Source organism: Juglans microcarpa x Juglans regia, chromosome 5S, assembly GCF_004785595.1.
Source record: "Juglans microcarpa x Juglans regia isolate MS1-56 chromosome 5S, Jm3101_v1.0, whole genome shotgun sequence".
NCBI classification, from domain to species: Eukaryota; Viridiplantae; Streptophyta; class Magnoliopsida; order Fagales; family Juglandaceae; genus Juglans; species Juglans microcarpa x Juglans regia.
Window position 1 is genome coordinate 5453345 of NC_054603.1, and position 21355 is coordinate 5474699.

General features: G+C 34.2%; 3 protein-coding genes across 7 annotated transcripts; all 3 read left to right on the top strand.

Moving 5' to 3' along the window:
- Positions 1 to 2599: 2599 nt before the first annotated feature.
- Positions 2600 to 3128, top strand: LOC121267997 (abscisic acid receptor PYL12-like). The gene has a single exon (XM_041172094.1). It carries the CDS (start codon positions 2619 to 2621, stop codon positions 3126 to 3128), a length of 510 nt encoding a protein of 169 aa, XP_041028028.1. The 5' UTR covers positions 2600 to 2618.
- Positions 3129 to 7128: 4000 nt separating this feature from the next.
- LOC121266748 (low-temperature-induced cysteine proteinase-like) lies at positions 7129 to 10312 on the top strand. Its single transcript, XM_041170556.1, has 5 exons — positions 7129 to 7689; positions 8617 to 8849; positions 8925 to 9062; positions 9164 to 9664; positions 9873 to 10312. The coding sequence occupies exons 1-5, from the start codon at positions 7194 to 7196 to the stop codon at positions 10011 to 10013; spliced, it is 1509 nt and encodes a 502-aa protein (XP_041026490.1). The 5' UTR covers positions 7129 to 7193; the 3' UTR covers positions 10014 to 10312.
- Positions 10313 to 14235: 3923 nt separating this feature from the next.
- On the top strand, positions 14236 to 19428 carry LOC121266746. Of its 5 annotated transcripts, none has more exons than XM_041170555.1 (6): positions 14236 to 14683; positions 15551 to 16665; positions 16761 to 16826; positions 16989 to 18503; positions 18596 to 18782; positions 19218 to 19428. In XM_041170555.1, exons 2-5 carry the CDS (start codon positions 15685 to 15687, stop codon positions 18647 to 18649), a joined length of 2616 nt encoding a protein of 871 aa, XP_041026489.1. In that variant the 5' UTR covers positions 14236 to 14683; positions 15551 to 15684; the 3' UTR covers positions 18650 to 18782; positions 19218 to 19428. The 5 variants fall into 5 exon arrangements, with proteins under 5 accessions (XP_041026489.1, XP_041026488.1, XP_041026486.1 ...); XM_041170554.1 differs by having other exon boundaries at positions 16761 to 16812; positions 16975 to 18503; XM_041170552.1 differs by having other exon boundaries at positions 14237 to 14683; positions 16761 to 18503; positions 19203 to 19428.
- Positions 19429 to 21355: the final 1927 nt, after the last annotated feature.

Below are 21355 nucleotides of genomic sequence, written 5' to 3' on the forward strand. Positions count from 1 at the left end.
ATGGTGTTCAGTCTATGGAATGCCTCCGATGATACTGAGAGGCTGCCGATAAAGTAGCCAAACACAAAAAATTCTAAACAATTTAATGATTTTCGCCTGGAAATTGATAAATAATCCCAATAGATTGCTTTATAAATGATGTTTGACTACTTTAACTTACCAAAAGGAAATGATATTTTATATATATTTTCATACGTTGCTTAGTTTGCTCATAAATTTATATATGTTTGGCTACTGCAGCTAAAGTAGCCAAACACAAACATTTTATATATGTTTGGCTACTTTAGCTTCAACTCTGTATCTTTTCTGAAAATGTTTGCTCCGGTGTTTCAAACTCATAAATTTGTATTGCATACTCCTTTATTCTTCCTGTAGCTATAATGATGTTAAATATTTAGAATATAGGTAATTGCTATATCCAAACCATACCTGCCAAGATCTTACCTTGATCATAAGGGATTATAAAAGAGTGAGATCTGATAGATTTTAATGAAAATAGACTAGAAGTGGGCAAGAGGTACTATTAGCAAAAAACTACATTTATATTTGTTTACCATACTTTATATATTCTTTATTAACATGCATCTAAATCTTTGATAATCATGCTTAAACCCTAAATTCATTTCATGCAGGAACATTTACCGTATATTCAAAATATTGCAAAATTATGTTCAAGCAAAAAATGGATCATACAATTAGGTGCAGATTTAGATCAACTCCAAAAACAGCGCCACAAAAACTTCAATGTTCTCTCTATAAATGATGTGAATGAGGAGAGCACACCACCTCTGAATACATAACCCCCAAACTTTACTTTCAGTACCAAAAAAAACAATTATGTAATATTTAGTCGTTGAAAAAACAAACTGTAATTTGAATTAGTTTGTCTTCCAAACTTGCTTGAACTTATAGTTTATTTAAATTTATTGTTATTTGAATTAGTAGTTTCTAATTAGAATAATCTATATTATCCTCATAGACCTTATTATTAAATTCTCTTCTTCTATACTGGATATTTATATTTTAGAACAATTTAATACAGGGCAAACATGCCTCGCACGTAACTTCACCGCTAGTGTGTATATATATATATACATATATATAATATAAGATATTTAAAACCAATTATACACATAACAGAATGGAAGCTATTTAAGATGTTTAAAAGCGATCCCAGATAATTATTTATTAGACCAATACTATATATTAAGCGTTCAATCACTCAAGAAATTAATCATAAAAACGTCCCAAAGGCATAGATAATATCATTTTCAAAAATTGAGTTTTAGTAGTACTGTTATTGATATAGAAATTTATCACTTGAGTTTAAAATAATCTAAAAGGTAACATAAAAATATATTTAAGTAATTTATTTATTTTTTTTATCTAAAATCATGTTTTATATATATTCTTTCTACTATATATATATATATATATAGTTTTCATCCTACTGCACCAACAATATTTTAGGTCCACGGGGAGGATTGAAATAAATATTATTGAAATAGACGTACGTGTCCAAATACACATGGTTATAAGAAATTGTCGTTGCATTCATTACAGACTTCAAGAAACAATGTATATTCGAATGATAGTGGCAATTATGAAAGTGTAAATATGGTATAATTATTTAAAAATAAATAAATTAATATTAAATTAATATAATAATAAATTAACTTTTTTAATAATAAATTTCATTTTTTTCAAAATTACTACATGAATTGCACTGTATGACGCAATCTGTAAAGAACTATTATTCAGTGTTTTAAATTTTGTACCGTATCGGTCGGTACGACTGAAATTTTTCGTTTCGGCCGTCTGGCCGGTATAGGTACTATATCTGTTCCGTACCGGCCAAATACCGGCCAGTACCGACCTGAATTTCGACCTGTACTGGCCTATATTTCGGCCGATACCGGCTGATATTTCGGCTTGTGTTTTTTTTTTTTTCGTTTTTTTTCAAACTACAAGCTTATTTTTTAACCCCCAATTCAGATTGGACTATTTATAATTTTTATATATATGTATTTATATATAATTTATTTATATATTAACTATTATTTTAGAATATAATTTATATATATATATAATTTATTCATATATCGATTATCTCGAAACGTTATTTTGAAACGCTATCTCAAAACGATATCGATATCAAAATATTTTATTCCAATATCTTGACCGATACAACGTTTGGTGCGGTATTCAAAAGATTGCTATTACTCATAGCTTAAAGGTCGGTCCATTGAAGAATGAATTAAACTACCTAGGCACTCAAGACAGAACTCAGAACCCAAGAAATTTCACGGCTGATCAGAAAAAGCCAAAACTCAAAGAAAGAGTACTCGGCCTCTACCGAGTCAAGCAAAAGAAGCCAAAAACAGAAGCGATCTTGGATGCTCTTATCCCAGACGGTACCTTCACGAAATTTGGCAAATCAATCTCTGCCCAAGCTGGTAAAAAAGCGCACACACACGCACCTATGTATATGCATGTAAACGTACATGTACACACCACATGCATTAACAGCTAAGAACAACATGAACAACAAGATGCTGCATAACCCAAGCCAATATCGAAATATCCAAGGGAACCAAAAACCAGAAGCACCTGCAGTCATGATGATGAGCCGCTACCACAACCCCGTCCTCTCAGCAAACCAGTGCGGTTCATTCCAAGTCCAAACCATAGACGCACCCCTTCCCCTAGTTTGGTCCTTAGTCCGCCGCTTCGAGAACCCAAAAGCATACAAGCAGTTCGTCCGGAGTAGCACCATGCGCGCTGGCAGTAATGGCGGCATAGGAAGCATACGTGACGTGAAGCTTGTTTCCGGCTTACCGGCCAGAACTAGCACCGAGAGGCTTGAAGAGCTCGACGACGATATGCACATCATGATTTTCAGCATCATTGGTGGCGATCACCGGCTCGTGAATTATCGTTCTACCACAAGTTTGCATGAGGAGGCCGAGGAAAAGACGGTGGTGATCGAGTCGTACGTGGTGGATGTTCCCTTGGGAAGTAGTAAGGAGGATACGTGCACTTTTGCGGATACTATCATTGGATGCAACCTTAAGTGTTTGGCTAGGATGACCGAGAAGAAGGCTCGTGCAGGGAATCTTAATTTTTAATAAGTTCTTTATATTTTCCAAAATATATATACATACATATATCATATATATATATATATATATACATGCGCGCACACATATACATATCACGAGGATCATATCCTAGTAAGAAAATGTTCTGAAGATTCGGATTCAGATTCGGATTCAGATTCAGCTATATAAATACATGTGGCATATAAGATGACTCATGACAAGACTGATCATGGGGAATCTATATATGACCCCTTGAGTTTTGCATCCAAAAATTGCTATAACTTGTTTTTTTTTTTTTTTTTTTCTTCCTTAATATCTTCAAGTTTTTTAATCAAGTTATGGCAACTAATTAGTTGGGCTCCTGATCTAATCCTACGCTTGCATGAGCCGAGCCTCATGAGTTCGATCGTAAAGTGATTTTGGAAGTGCCTCGAGTTAGAGGAGCATGACAAACTAATTATAGGCAGGCTTGTTTATCGCGCCTAGGCGTAGCTAATGGGCTCAAAACTCTTGTAAGGAGAATAGATTCCCTCTGTCTAAAGGAAAAAACGAACAAGAGTTCAGAAGTGGATCATATTCTCAGTCGTCAAAAAAAGTTGCTGCCAATCGACGTCATTAACCTGCTGATCATAAAAAAAAAAAAAAAGGGTAAATTAATGTTATTATTATTATACTTGAATAATCTATATAAAATTATAGAGTGTTTAAGTACTCTCGTGTATTTCTTTTTGAAAAATAGTTTAATAATAAAAATTAATTTTTTTTATGTACATTTCAGATTTTACGTAGTACTACAAATATTATTTCTTTAAATTTACATGTTAATTGGCTTTTGAAAATTCAAACAACTATCATGTTTTTTCTTTCTCTCTCTAATTAAGCTCACTCAATGAAGTTAACTCCATTCATGTATTAACGCAGGACTGGTAGGAGTTGGCGTTTTGACTTTGCTACAACAAATCAGTTCCAACAATTTATTAGATAGAACATATATATATATATATATATATATATATATATATTAATTACTTTCAAAAGAAACATTAATATATATAGCAACGTGACAAAAACCACTTGCAAGATTTTAAACTTTTATTTCTTGGGCTTATGCAAGATCATATATATTATAAAATGTATTATTCATGTATAAAATGGCGGGTTCGGCCTACATCGATCATTTATTATTGTTTGTGTTATAAATATTTTGAATAGTATTTAATAAATAATAAATATTATTTTAATGTTTCTCGTTTCGAGTGAGCAAATTGTAGTTTTCGTTCATATACGACGACGAGAATTCGCTCGCAACTATCTATGTTTATCCTCAACAAAAATACATTTGCACAGACAAATATATAATTCCGTGCAGAGACAAACATGAAGGTCCTATGTACAAGCCAAGCCATAGCTTCTAATGGGACGAAAGACGTTTTTGTCGTACGTTGGCCTACCCACATGCAAGTCATGACGTACATAATTTTTTTTTGTGGGAAAATTTTAACAGTCTTGGGAATGCTATCAATACCCCAACATCATTCATACATACAGTTGTTTTGGAAAATAATAAAATAAAAATTTATTATTAAAAAATTAATTTTTTTAATATAAATTTTATATTTTTTAAAAAAAATCGTATAATACTTATCATAACTATCATTTGTCAAATAGTGGGCTGCAACTAATCTTCTTGATCAGAATTGTTATTAAACTTGATACCCTTTTTTCCCTGAAAAAATCGATCTTTTCATCTAATTTGCATTCAAATGCTGAAATATTATTAATATTTAGACCTAACTTAAAAAAAAAAATGAATTATTTTCTTAAATATATTTGATGAAGCTAGAAGATATTTTAAGGAATTTACTACGTACGCGGCCCATGCGAGATAATCGTGCAGGGTTATCAGCCACATGCTTTGCTTGACTTTGGAGACTTTGCAAATCAATGCAGTACTGTAATCGTACGTGCCAATAATTAATTATTAACGATAAATATTGGTTGAGACTTTAGGGCAAATTAATATGTTGTCCGCACGTATATACATTTCGTTCTAAACCTCTGATCTATTCCTTTCTCTCTCTTTAGACCAACGCCCAACTCCTCTTTCTCTTCCTCTTTTCCTGCTCCTTCTGTTATTCTTCATTTCAAGATTTGTATATGTGAAATTATTATTTATTTCAAATACTTAAACTGATAAAAAGATTTATATATATATAATATAAAATTACCACTTATTCTAAACGTTTAAACTATTAAAAAAAGCTAAAATTATTATTTATATGATATTCTTAAGATATCCTAATTTAGTGGCATGTACACTTAATTACATCTTGTCTGAAAACCAAAGCCATATCATATTATATTTATAAATCTATTATTCAATACCACATCATGAAATAATCAAAAGATGGTAAAAGAATAGAAGATTGATAGATTTTTTTCATCAAAGTATATCCGATCACTATTTCAGACTTCCGGCCAGTATCCTCCACTGTAACAAAAAAAAAAAAAAAAAGAAAAGGAAATTAAAGCGGTCACCAGATTGTAAATACTTGGATAGTTTATTCAGCCATAATGATGGAAACCCTTTTCTTAACGCTTGATCAATCAACAAAAACTGAGATGATCAAAGACGTTAATTTTGACTCCAATTTTCAACTTTTCCCTTTCAACTTTTGCAAGCTTATATATCAACTGAAAATATTGTTTTAGTTAGGGGCACCAATCTCTCCTTTTCCGTTATTAATAAAGAAATTATACTTATATGTCCGTATGTACATATTAGTGGACTTAATTTGTAAGAAATATCTACATATTTAAATATTACAAATCAAATCATACCTTATCAATGTCGACATGAATATTAATTAATATAGATAAATGATAGTTACAGTCGTGAATGTACAAGCATCGTGCAATTACTTTGAAAAAAATAAATTATAATTAATATGGAATCCACATGATAAAAAAAATTAATTTTTTAATAATAGACTCTACTCTTTTTCAAAGAAACTGTACTGCAGTTGTACACTCCACGACCATGCATGTAACATTAAGAGGTAGAAAATAGGAGACGAAGAGAGTACAACATGAGAGTAACTCTGGAATTAATTAATTGCTACTGATCTGATAAAATACAATATGGGACTCCTTTTATGATGTTAGGGTTTGATTTCTTAATTGACTGAAGCAATTGATATTAGATGAGAGATAGATCGCTCGATTTTCTGAGATTTATTTTCATACTAACGTACGTAATAAGACACCAATCGATTAGTTTTGCATGAATAAAATTTTCTTCAAGTACATAATAGATATATAGAAAAACAATGTACGTATTGAAAGTTAATATGTTAATTTGTTTATAGATCAAAATAGTTAATTCCAACTTATAATCAGGGTTGAAAATTCACTGAAAATCTGTACTTTTATTTCAATCTTATGGTGGATCAGGCCATATATGTTTCTTTTTATCAGATCATGCTTGATCAGGCATATATATACTCAAATTATACTGTATGGCACGTTGTACCTATATCTATCTCGAATTATCAAAAATATTATGAATAAAAAATTCTGATCCTTGACGACATTCCTGATCATATCTGAACAGACAGCACCTGCATCGATCATAAGACTATGTTGTGATCAGGAACAGTTGTGACATCGCTTTAGCCTTTAGCCTCTCCCATAAACAACCTTTCTAAAACTAATTCCAGCATGATCAAGATTGGTTGACTGTTAGGTCTGTCTGTTGCTTCTGCTCTTCCACTCGAAAGTCAAACGGTCTGAATGGCAGACGAGTAAGAACCACCACAATAATTTGGTATGCAACAAATTATTCTGGAAACGGTGAAATGGCTTGGGAAGTCAAATGTTATTTTGGGATCTCTTCATAACATAATATGCATGTTTCATCATTGTAGAATTTAAAATATGAAAGGGCGGCCGGAAGCACGAGTATTCTTGGGCTGACTGGTAGGCTGTGAATTAGGGTTAGTATTTCCAGCCTTATATACAACACATTAACCATGTTACACATCAAACTCACAGGAACCTGGAAACCCTTTTTTGGGATTCCACTTAGAGAAAATGGGTTCCCAGAAAATTCAATTGCTTGTTATTTTCTTCGTCTGTACATCACTCGCATGCCTTTGTTTCACCCTACCAAGGGAGTACTCAATACTGAATCATGACGGCCTGGACAGCTCTCTTCCAGAGGAACGAGTCATCGAGCTCTTCCAACGATGGAGGGAGAAGCACAAAAGGGTGTACGAGCATGAACAGGAGGCGGAGAAGAGGTTCGATATTTTCAGGAGGAATTTGAATTACATAATAGAGAAGAACGCAAGGAGAGAGTCGTCGTCCAATGCTCACCGCCTGGGATTGAACAGGTTTGCCGACATGAGCAATGAGGAATTCAGGGAGATTTACTTGTCAAAGGTGAAGAGGCCCTTCAACAAGAAGAGCAACACTCTTGTAAGTAGGAACATGCAGCAAAAACTGCGTTCTTGTGACGATGTTCCTTCGTCCTTGGATTGGAGGAACAAGGGGGTTGTGACTGGCGTTAAGGACCAGGGCTCTTGCGGTAAGTTTTCATTCTGTAAAATATATGGTTATTTTTATGCTGTTGCTTTTCTTTTTACTTCAAAGAAAAATGGATGAATGAATGAATGGCAGAAAAATGATCCAGTTTTCATCGTTCATTGACTTGTAGATCAATTTATTAGTACAGACACTGACAGGAAGGCTTGATGTGCAGATGAAAACCAACGGAAAAGGAGAATATTATTCTATAAAATGTAGCCTTCTAATCTCAACAAATTGTCAAACAAAACTGACTATTATATAATTATAAAGAAAGAATTCCTGCGAATAGAAGTAAAACACGTTCTTTTGTCCATAAAACACTTTCTTTTGTGTGTACAGAGTACAAGCTGTCTTGACAAAAAAGATATGAACTTTTTGTTAATATGCAGTCATTGCAGTATCTAACCCAAGGAAGTATGATGATTGCAGCAACTAACAAGTTTAATTAAACTTGATGAGAATGAATTGCAGTAGACAGTATGCCAGCGGTGTCATCTGCCCAGCTAAATTTTAAAGAACTTGGCAGAAAATAGAGGGTCATGGGACGCCTTGAAAACTATGAAAATATGAACAGATAAAGATTTCTGTCTCTGTTTCGTTACAAACTCTGTTTTTTTAAGAAATGCTTTGATATGCTATTGATTACAAATCTTCTTGGCATAAAGAAAAAGTGTATTTTCTTTTTGATTGCATCAGTTTATAGTTCAAGTACCTTACTTTTCTGATAAGGAACCTACGAAATAGTTGAAACAAAAGAACAGAGGTATACGGGAGGCAAAATATCTTAATTTAGTCGGGAGGAATCACTATGCAATAGCTATGAGGAAGTTTTGTCTCTTTTGTATGAAAAAATTATGAAGCCATGTTCATTTCATCTTCTTCACTGTCATGATCTCCTAATTGTTCATTCGATTTATGCTCACAGGAAGTTGTTGGTCATTCTCCTCGACTGGTGCTATGGAAGGAATAAACGCCATAGTCACTGGTGACCTAATTAGCCTTTCAGAACAAGAACTTATGGATTGTGATTCAACCAATTACGGCTGTGAAGGAGGTTATATGGACTATGCTTTTGAATGGGTAATAAGCAATGGTGGGATTGATACAGAATCTGATTATCCCTACACAGGTGTGGATAGTACCTGCAACACCACTAAGGTATGGTTCCACATAATGTGCTAGAAAATCCTACCACTTTTTTCTGTCTCATTTATGGTGTTTTACTTTAATCAGGAGGAAACCAAAGTTGTAACCATTGACGGCTATGAAGATGTGGCAGAATCAGACAGTGCTCTCTTGTGTGCTACTGTTCAGCAACCCATTAGTGTGGGTATGGATGGTTCTGCACTGGACTTTCAGCTATACACAAGTGTAAGTCTAATCTCTGTTCATCAAGTTTATATGTATATATGGAAATTTGAAATGGAAAAATAGTTCATGTTTAGTTAATGAAAATGTAATCATCTGTTCAGGGTATCTACGATGGTGACTGTTCAAGTGATCCTGACGACATTGACCATGCAGTCTTAATAGTGGGCTATGGTTCTGAAGATGGTGAGGATTATTGGATAGTGAAGAATTCATGGGGGACAGACTGGGGAATCGAGGGATACATATACATAAGAAGGAACACCAATTTAACATATGGAGTCTGCGCCATTAATGCCATGGCTTCCTATCCAACTAAAGAGTCTTCTTCACCTTCTCCTTATCCATCCCCAACTCCACCCCCACCACCACCACCACCACCTACACCCGTGACACCGCCGCCTCCTTCTCCTACACCAAGTGAATGTGGAGACTTCTCATATTGTCCTAGTGATGAAACGTGCTGCTGTATATTTGAATTCTATGGTTTTTGCCTGATCTATGGTTGCTGTCCATATGAGAATGCCGTTTGCTGTTCTGGAACAGAGTACTGCTGCCCAAGTGATTATCCCCTTTGTGATATCGAAGAAGGGCTCTGTCTCCAGGTATAAATACAACACCATCTTTGGTTTCAGGCCATTTGTTTTGGAATTGGACTTCATTTTACATCTGTTGATTAAATTTTAACCGATTGCATACTATTAGTTCAGTGTAGTAAGGCATCAAACAAAAGTCCAATTACTCGTTCCAATAGTCTTAATAGTGCATATATTGGTCAAGGGAGTTACTTGTTTTTTGATTTTTGTTCTGCAGAACTATGGAGATTACTTGGGTGTAGCTGCAAGTAGGCGGAAAATGGCTAAACACAAGTTCCCATGGTCCAAACTAGAACAAAAAGAGGAGGAGCACCAACCTCTCCAGTGGAAGAGGAATCGGTTTGCTGCGTTACGCTGAGAGAGTTAATGGATTTCTATGAAGTTTGCAGGTCGTTACTCTTACTATTTCAATTTCTTCAAAAGGCAGCAGCGTCGTGTAATTCTGCTGTGACGGGTTGTTATTGCTTTTTTGAACAAATGTTGCAAGCAAAACCAGATACTTGCTCCAGATGATGTGTCTGGAACAACATTTTCATTGATTACAACTATGTCCACTTGATTTTTCTAAGTTTATAGCACAACATTCAAAGCAGCAAAGGCGTTCTGGTCCAGGCATTGTAATGTACCGAAATGGTAATCAAGTGATCTATTATACAATTTCACATTGTTCAAACTTGAATGAATAGTTCTATCCATTTGTACTCTGGTAAACGTGATATAATAGCCATAATCCAAAGTCATATTTAATTACTGAGAAAGTGAGAGGAAGTAAGGGGTGAAAAAAACTGAAGGTTCTTGAGAGGACCCTACATATTTGACCAATTGACTGCCCAGTGCAACAAAGAGTCGGGGACTAAAAGGTTGTCACATGAATATTAAATTTTTTAGCGGCTCTTTGTCCACATGAAGATGAGACCGTTCGCATCAGGAAATACTCTATTGCAGAACTTTAATGTGGCCCCCCAACCAGAGGCTGTCCGCCTCAGAAAAGTGTGATTAGGGTCTTCTATAATTCATCCTTTTACAACCTTCCTGAGAGGCATTCAAGAATATTTGGTGGGAAAGGTTGTCACATGGATTCTTTTTTTCTTCTTTGGTTTAACATGAAACATTGAAATCATGGTATTCTCAGCTGTTTACCAGATGCTTCGTCACTAATTTTTGTAATTATGCACTCATCTCCATGCTGTGATGCTTTAGAATTTACATACCTTATAGTTCTTGAATCTTGACTGAATTTTAGAGCCTAGAGTAGGGGAGAGAGAGATATAGATACATGAGATACATGAAAGTGGACTTGGGTCAAGAACTTAAGACATCTCTATACATGAAAACTAATGTTAAAATAAAAGCGCAAGTTGGTTAGACTTCTTTTTCTCTGTGATTTTCATTTCTTTGAGATTTGCTTCTCTACCATCTTTGATCAATGAAACTCATAACTTCAATTGAAAGTTCATGGGGCAGCAAAAGTAAAATTCTTGTTTATCTCTATGGCAAACCCAGCAAAGTATCTGATGCGGTGAAAACGTCAGTGACTTCTTGAATCCCAGTTAAAGTACACTAGCATAAGTTGACTACACTAAGATCTGGTTTTTAGAGCTGGGAATTTTGCCCCAATATGGAAATTGCATTTGATTTGCAGGAAAACTTTACAGTCCTGTAGGCAGTAACCAATCCATTTTGCAACCATTGTGCGTGTTCTCAAAGTATACACGTATGCGGCAATCGATACTTGTCTTAACACGTATGCCGTCCATTCCCGAACATGTATGTGTACATATATACTCAAAGTCAGATTGGGAATTTCTACCCACTACAATCCTTATTAGAACTTCCCGTTTAGCTTCTTGGTTCTTAGATGATTTTTATATTTAAGAAAATATTTTAGTTACAAAAAGATCATATAAAAATAAACGTACAAATTAACGTAACTTGATATAATATGTTAGATTATAAAATTTTTATTATTATAAAATAGATCTAACTTATCATACGAAATCATGTCAATTTATAAATTTAATTTTACAAAATCTTTTTACAACCGTAACATTTCTCTTATATTTATTATGTATGTTTATAATATTCGTTTTAAAAATGGGCGCGTGAGATGCAATGTCGAATATTAGTGTATCTTCCTCAACATCGATTAATTTTAGGTATGATGATAATTTACTGTGCAAACATTTTTCTTTTATTAATTAGAGATAAGAGATTAAGGGTTTGTTTGGAAAGAAAAATTTCATTATAAAATTATCATCTCATCTCTTTTTTAAATATCACTCAAAAATAAATACTTTCAAATTAATTATTACAATTTTTTCAAACTAATCATTACAACTTTTCTATACTTTCAAATAAAAAGTAAAAAACAATTCAATTTTTTAAATTTCTAAACAAAATGGTATTAAAAAATTATATTATAATAATATTTTAATTTTATAATATTTTTTATTCAATTTTATCTACTTCCTTTCTCAAAACCTTGATTGGTTAGTGAGGTAATATGAGATCACTTGATTCACTTGGTTACTATTATTTATTATTTTTTATTATTTGTAGATCATCTGCGATCACGTCAAGGTAACCTAAAAAAGGATATTTTAGATTAGGAGATTGTTGGGGTCCTCTTCCTCTTTGAAAACGCAGAATGAACATGCTCTTGAGTAGTAATGCAATCTGCATGAGAAGCAAATGCGGCCCTTTGAGCAGGCTAGATCATGTTATTGGAGCATCCAGGCCCAGAGCTTTCCTTTATTTGGATTTGGAATATGGGCAGCTAAGCAAGGTCAGTATTTTTTTTTTTTTAGTAAGATAAAAATAGCATAGATATATTAAACCGTTATAAGGATATAAGATTCAGTGGGATGAGAGTTTTCAACAATTTTTCCAAAACAAACAAAAAACAGCACCAAAATAAAAATAAAATAAAAAGAAAAACAGGATAAGTCAAAGAATTGACTCCCATCCAGTTTCACAAGGGTCAAAAGTGGTTTTAACATAGTCTGATAAATAGATTATAAACCTACAACTAAACGCCGTAGTCGAGAGACGTGCATTGCATTTTGTTGATCTAGTCCAACTGCAAGGTCAGTGTTTCAGTAACAAGTAAACAAATTATCAAACGAATTATATAAAATTACGAAATTATCAATTTTTTTGTTTTTTTATTTGTAGCACTTCTCCTATTGATGTCCTCTGTTCACATGTGATCGGTTCTGAATTGATCAAAATGATTTGATTTACTTCAATGGTGAAAATCAGATATTAAGGGAACTAATAGCTTTAGATCCAAATGCTTTAGTAATGTGTTGTTTTTTTCTCAATATGAATTCTTGTAACTTAGTCAAGATTGGCGGACAGCCAAAATCACGGGAGTGCACCTTTGGCTATGGGGGCCATACGAATCTATATAGCTCCAAAATTCAGCGAGGTTTTTAACTTTTTGTACTCTCCACAATTTGACGGGTAATGTAATTATAATACACATATATATGCGTAGAATTTATATATTTTAAGATTGTAAATATTATTTTTTAATTTATAAATAAAATTAATTTAATTATTTAATAAATATTTTAACACCAGAATTTTCTTGAAAAATGAACTCTTAGAATGAAAGGAACAAATTTGAAATTTAAGTACAATGAAATGACAAAATTAAGGAATTGAAGGGACCCAAAGAATATAGTAGTAACATGCATATTTTTTCCAAGTTGACTTTAAAGTTTTGGGTTGGGCAGGGAGCACCATATATTATAATTATATGGATTTGAATTAAATAAATAAAATGTGAATAAAGTATTTAGTATCAGTAGGGTGAAAAAAAAAAATTAGTGAACTGGTAAATTGGATTGGTGGGTTTGGTTCGGTATCAGGTTCGGTCCGGTTCGGTATCGGTTTCATTTTTCTTAAAACCAGTCAAAATCGGTCCGGTTCTAGTTTTTTTTTTCTAACACTAGACCGAACTGGACCGGACTGGTTCATATATATATATTTTAATTTTTTATATTATATATAATTTATATATATAATATATAATTATATATAAAATAATTTTGTATTATATGATAAATGACTAATTAATATATTAATAAATTTTAAAATCTTATATAAATAACTATATATTATCACTATAGTCTATAATATAATAATAATATATTATCACTATATAATACATACAATATATATATATATATAGTATATATACTGGACCGAACTAAAACCGGTAAAATTAAAAATATCAATTTAAGAATATAATCGATATAGTATAAGCTCTTTAAATTTCAAAATCAATATATATCAATTTGATTTTAAAATATTTCTAAAACCAGACGGAACGGACCGGTTACACTTAAGTATTAGATAAACAGAGGAATCTTCTGACGCCAAAAACCTGTGATGTTGTGGCCGTAAATCATGTTGATAAAATAACTCAAGTTTTATTTGTATATTATTTTTTTATTTAACAAAAACATCATCGTATTAAAATAATGAACTGACAATATTTATTTATTTATGAAAGTCGAATGTTTATTTTTTAATTTAAGAAAAGAATGTGTCGGTACATTCCGGCCAAATTGACAGAAGAATGATCATGATCTTCTTCAACTGCAAGTTTCTGTCCACACCGCCCAATCAATCTCAGCCATATCAGTAAATTATTACAGAAAACCAAACAAAAGCTATCATGAACGCCTCCTGTCCACGAACCTCCTCCTCCTCCTCCTCCTTCTTCCCAGATGTAGTCTTAAATATTAATTGGACTGAAAAATAATGGCATGATTTTGCATACTCAAATCTCATTACAAGTTTTAAGAAATCCTAATATAAATATTTTTATCACTTTCTCTGATACTGTACTCTCTCAGTCAGCGCATAAGGCATAATAAAGCCCCCCCGGCACCCCTCCTCTCTCTCTCTCTCTCTGACACACACAGTATCACGCCTTTTCTTTGTTTTCGCTCGTTCCCCCAAGCTCCGCGGCATCATTTTAGGTGTCAAAATAACGAAGAACAGCGATCTTCCACAGTATGTCTCATATTCTTTCATAAACTTTTTGTTTTAGTCGGGGATTGCTAGTTTTGGTAGTGCATGAACTTCGTCAATTTGGGTGCTTTCCTTTCTTTTTGATTGCAAGTTCTTAATTTTCTTGTAGCAGTCTAATTTTGTTCTTCTACATTTTTCACTTTTAGTAAGACACTGTTAAAACGAACTAAATTCTGGGAAAGGAAGTTATGTTTCATTTGATTACAATGAATCCTCCATCAGATTTTTATTTCTTATATTAAGTGTCGTTTATAATTCTACTTGGAAGAAATTCGAGGGTTCGTTTAGTAGTTCATTTGGAGTGTTTTCTGTTCTTTAACAAGGAGAAATGCTAGTTGTCAAACTAAGTTTATAAAATCAATGGTCTGTCTGTTTGGTTGTTCAGAATTAACTCTTGACATCTACTATCCCTAGAATTACGAATTCGAGTTATCTGATATGACTGTTGTCTGACTGATTGTTTTATTACGGCATCAGTTTCTCAAATGCAGATATGAGCCAAAAAAAGAACAATTGCTTTCTTATTTCTTCTATTAAATCCCAAATTATACAACCTAAGATTCAAACCTCGTTCTTACTCTATTGAGCTATCTTTCAGCAATGTCTTTTCTTTTGTTGTTCTTTTTTTTTTAATGTCTGGTCAAAGCTAAGAACTGTAAGTGCTCTTGTATTCCAGTGTTGTTATTTAATGATCTTGCTATATGGGAGCAAAATATTACCAACTTCATATTATTGTTTTTCGTCTGTGTCCTTTTTCCTATTGCATGCCTGGTTCGAGTAGATAATCAGTAGCGTTTTAAGGTTCATATATTTTAATGATCAATTTTCCTTTTTTTGTTTTCATTTCAGAAGTTGGGGAAAATTGGCATTTGGAGGGATTTATGACAATGTTTCCATATATCTTGTCACTGTCTATGATTTTGTTTATTGGTGGACCGTGAATTAATAGGAGCTGCATAGAACTCAATTGGATGTAATATTTGATGGGGGAAAGAAAATTGAATTTCGGTGCACCACTTTTGTCTGTGAGGCGATTTTCTTCACCATCAGCATCTGAAAATAGGAGGAATAGGAAAATAATTGAGTATCCTCTGCCCGACAGACAACTTTCTCTTCCTTTTTATCAATCAGAATTGGACTTGAATCAAGTAACAGATGATGTTGCCGTTCCTTTTCACTGGGAGAAGATACCAGGAAGAGCCAAGGATGGCAGTGGACCTGAACCTCTGCCTTCTGAGGAGGCCTCTGTTACTCCAAGGTTTCCTCCTGCAAGGTTTATGAATATTACAAAGCTGCCTTCAGAAAAGGAATGTGGCAATACAAATAGCTTGTGGGGTCAAATTGTGCCATATACTTCAACTGACAAGGAGTGCTCCAGAGAGGGGATAAATGAGAAAGGGGGCTTGGGTTTGGAGGACAATGATGATGTGTATTCTGATGCACATGACACACTGTCTCCTACGAATTCATTCTCAATGAACTACAGTGCAAGTGGTCTAAGCGGGTCTGATGGTCCAGATGTGAAGCCTTCTGGGACCTTCTCTACAGATCCACAAACTCTAGATTTTATGATGAGTCGCTTCTTACCCGCAGCCAGGGCAATGACTTTAGAGCCACCTCGATATGCTTCAAGGAAACAAGGTGCTTCCCTTGAGCAACCAAGAAAAGTTAATAGAGTAGCTAGTGAGGATAGGTGGCATTTACTAAATCAAAATGGGTCTAACATAATACCGTTATATGGCCAAAATGAAGATGAAGAAGAAAGTGAGGATGACGATGATGAGTACGGTAATAACTCAGCTAAAGGTTGTGGGCCATTCCCTGGATTATGGTTTAAGAATTCTCTTTGCCTCTTAAGCCCAATGCCAGGGATGAAAGTAAGGACCCTATCTCATGAGTCTTCCACACGCGAGATTGTAAGACCAAGTAAAACTGTTCGATCTCAAAGTCAAATTGTCCAAAAGGTGAACATTTCCATTTCCCGTTCTGTTTATATTCAATGTTCTTGTTACAAGTAATAAAAGTCATATTCAGTGCTTCTGGTCTTGTCTGTTTTCAGCATGGTTGGAATGCTGTGGATAAGTCCCAATCAGACTATAGAGTTCGATCAGGTAAACTGCAGAAGGTTGATAAAAAGCAGAATGTTGAATATAGTCGGTTAACACGTTCTGGAGAACTGCAAACATTGGGTAGGTCTTCTCCATACACACGTTCACAGGGTGCTGGAGTGTCTCCGTACAGGAATGAAGCGCCTCAGTCTCCCTTTCGCAGTGGTGAACTGCAGAAGGTTGATAAAAAACGGAATGGTGAATATAGTCGGTTAACATGTTCTGGAGAACTGCAAACATTGGGTAGGTCTTCTACATACACACGTTCACAGGGTGCTGGAGTGTCTCCCTACAGGAATGAAGCACCTCAGTCTCCCTTTCTCAGGGGTGAACTGCAGAAGGTTGATAAAAAGCGGAATGGTGAATATAGTCGGTTAACATGTTCTGGAGAACTGCAAACATTGGGTAGGTCTTCTCCATACACCCGTTCACAGGGTGCTGGAGTGTCTCCCTACAGGAATGAAGCACCTCAGTCTCCCTTTCGCAGTGGTGAACTGCAGAAGTTTGATAAAAAGCAGAATGGTGAATATAGTCGGTTAACAGGTTCTGGAGAACTGCAAACATTGGGTAGGTCTTCTCCATACACACGTTCACAGGGTGCTGGAATATCTCCCTACAGGAATGAAGCACCTCAGTCTCCCTTTCGCAGTGGTGAACTGCAGAAGTTTGATAAAAAGCAGAATGGTGAATATAGTCGGTTAACAGGTTCTGGAGAACTGCAAACATTGGGTAGGTCTTCTCCATACACACGTTCACAGGGTGCTGGAATATCTCCCTACAGGAATGAAGCACCTCAGTCTCCCTTTCGCAGTGGTGAACTGCAGAAGGTTGATAAAAAGTGGAATGGTGAATATAGTCAGTTAACACATTCTGGAGAACTGCAAACATTGGGTAGGTCTTCTCCATACACACGTTCACAGGGTGCTGGAGTGTCTCCCTACAGGAATGAAGCACCTCAGTCTCCCTTTCGCAGTGTCAGTTTCCTTGGCCTTCCCAAAGAAATTGAGACTTTCAAGGCCAACAGGTTTAGTTTGTGTAATGAAGGCAGCAATAAAAATAAGCAAAGGTCAGGCCCAATGAGTTCTGCAGTTGAGAAGACACTGTATGTAGACACTGTGAACAATGCAAAATTATCATTTTCAAATTCAAGCTCCTCAGTCACCCAGGAATGGATAGACTCTGCTCATGAGGATTTGGAAAAGTCTTTAGAGAGAAGAGGGTCGGAAGATACTACTAACACAGAATCCATTTTCCAAGATATAAAATGCCTAAATATTTCAAATAAAGGAGCCACATTAGATGCCTTTGTGTCTGTTGATGCTGATATATCTTCTTTGTCTGCAATATCACATCCGAAAGGCCAAGAAGTCACAATTGAGGACTCTGGACAGAATCAAGGGATTGATAGAAGATCTAGCCTGGAATGCTCAAAACTGACTACTGTTGGAAATCTAAATATCAGCAGTGATCAGATTCTTAAAGCAGATGGTCCAGGAAATGCTGATGCTAGTTCTGTATCCATCCACCCTCCTTTACCAAAGTCACCTTCTGATTCTTGGCTTTGGCGTACACTGCCTAGTCTGCCTTCCATTTCCTCACGAAAGCAGGAATATAAGACATCATCCACTAATACCAAGTGGGAAGCAATTGTAAAATCATCTCATTTGCATCACGATCATGTTCGTTATTCGGAGGTAATGGTATCATTCTTAATCTTCATTGGTTCTCCATAATTGAAGGTCTGCCACCGAGTGAAAAAGAACTATTTTTTTCTTGTCCTTTACAGGAGTTAATTACTCATATCCCAGCAACCCAAAACCTACTGCAGAGGCCGCCCTGAGAAGTGCTTATGCTTGTTGGCTTGTTTGGGAAGTTTGGTTTTGAAAGGGCAAAATCTAGTATATTTCTTCCTTCCTTCCTATCATTTCACCTGGTGGTTCTCCTACACCTAGCTTCTTCTCAAGATATGTTAGGTAAGTGGAATTTTGTTTGGAAATCATGGTTTAAGTTCACCAGCTACTGTTATTTATCCTTGTAATGTAGCTGAGGCAATGGTCTAGATTTTTCTGTGATATTATATTTTATATGAATTGGTGTAATAAATGAAGATATAGGTTCCTTGATAACTTGAGTACTCAGTTTTTTATGCAAAAGGTTTATTTGGTCATGCCCTTCGGACAAAATTGCAATATGTTATCAACAGTATCAGCTACGGTTTTCTGTTTTGATGATACATGTGTAGAACTCATTTAAGAATAATTTTTTATGTTTCATCTTTCTAAATTATTCTAGCTGTCCTGTACTGATTATGATGTTGTAAGATACTGCTAAATGCTGTTTTAGCATTAATTTCTTTTCGGATTGACGAGCATCACTATGTACTTACAACTGAGATAACTCCTGGACAGATCTTGTGGTGCATGCTATGGAGCTTGGCAGCTTTAGAGACAGAAATCTCAAGGCATCTGCGATTCTTTCTTTTCTTGGTTCTGTTAAGAACACGGAGAAAATACCATGTAACATAGTAATGTTGCTGTAGTTTTTCTGAAAAAAAAAAAAAAAAAAAAAATTTGCAGGGGATGTAGTAATTTATCTCATTCTAGTTCAATTTTATGAATATTGGCCGTGGTGTTCTGAAAATAAAGTCTCTCAAGGCTTTTTTTTTTTTTTTTTTTTCCTTACTTTTTAATATTTGCAAGTTTATCGCACCACTTCTGTAAAAACCTTCAATTCATGCTTTAACAAGAGTTTTGTTTTCCTTTTTTCATTTTCCCTTGGTGTAAACAGGAGCTTTGTTAGAATGCCAAGGGCTTAGACCATTAGTATTAGTTTCATCAAAGTCATGTCTAAAATTTAGTTAAAAGTATAACTCTTTCTATAAATTCAAAATCATTCAAGCCATAACCCCACTTTAGATTAGTTATAATAATAATATAATATTATTTTTTAATAATAATATTTATAATTTTATTTTCATGTTTTACAATTATATTAATCATATGTTAATTAATAATTTAATTTTTATTTAAATATTGTTTCCAAACTAATTTTTCTCCACAAACTAATTTACAAAATCAACTTATTCTTGAAGACTATATGTGAACCTAATATTTGAAACCTAATATACAAGGCCAAGTATAACATAGAAGCAAATCTTAATATATCGAAGCAGTTATGAGCAGTTGGGTCTAATAGCTGGGTCTAAAATAAAATATCACTTTTGAAGATGAACAGTATATATTCAAATATGAAAAAATATGGTTTGGATTTAAACATGAGTTGAGATAGTTTATGAATAGTAGAATAAAAGTTGAATTATATTTTGTGAGAATTTGGAAAAGTTGTTTTGGGATTTAAAAAAGTTGAATTATTTATTATATTTTGTGTGAGAATTTAAAAAAATTATAATGAAGAGATGAGTTAAGGTGAGTTTTGAATTCAAATGCATATGATTACTCCAATGTAGATGATTCTATCTCTATTTCAATGCAAAGTTGTAATGATGAGATGAAATACTATACCTTATATTTGAAGCTACTATTTGACTACTCCAATGCAGATGATTCTATCTCTATTTTTTTAAATTTTGAAGATAAGATGATATTTAACTAAATCAATACCAATGCTCAGGAAAGAAATCTCTCTCATTTACAACGTTTTAAATTTTTAACGAAAAGGTGGTGCCCATCCCAGATTTAGGTTGCAACTCCAGAACCCAAGGGAAAGCTTTCCTTAACTGATCAGTATTCGATCGGTTACAGTTTAAAGCCCATGAGTTCCTACAAATGACTTTCTGGGCTAGAAATGGCCTTTTCTTACTGGGTTTGTTTGATGGGTGGAAGGTCGAGCTACAGTTCAATCTATTTCGAGAGAGCCCTGCAAATCCTTAATCCAACCCCATTGATGAGCTTCTAATTGTAGGACTGCTTAGGCCCTTCCAAGCAAGGGAATGTGCTATTATGGTCACTTCTAGGTCAAAAGTTTTTTATTTTACTTCGCTTATGATTAAACATCGCTCATATTACAATTTCTTGGCCTAAGTGAGGAAATGAGGCCATTGTCACGATAGAATCTTCTTTCTCAACGATGAATGATGTCCACTTGCCATCTAAAATGCTCACTACTTGTCTCCCATCAAATCAACCGTAGAAAATAGAATTCCAAAAGTAAAATCAAATTAAATAATTTAAAAACTTTCAAAGCATGGTAGTTGAACTACAATCCATACACATCAGAGGTGGGTTTCACAACTTTAATGAGATGAGACGCTTGACATTATTTGCTCTTAAGATCTCACCTAATACCATACATACGTATTTATAATTCATTCAACAAGTTATGTGGGTCTGGTTTTAATTTCTCACCATATTCATTATTTGGAAGGTGGGAAGAAAGGCTTGCTTTTATAGTGTAACCTACACATGATACTACAAATCCATTTTACATTTTAAAAATCTATTTTTACCCATATATTAATTAGTGATAATATTGGACCTCAAAGACTCAAGCCTAAAGTACAAATCTCAGTACGAGAAATACGCTAATT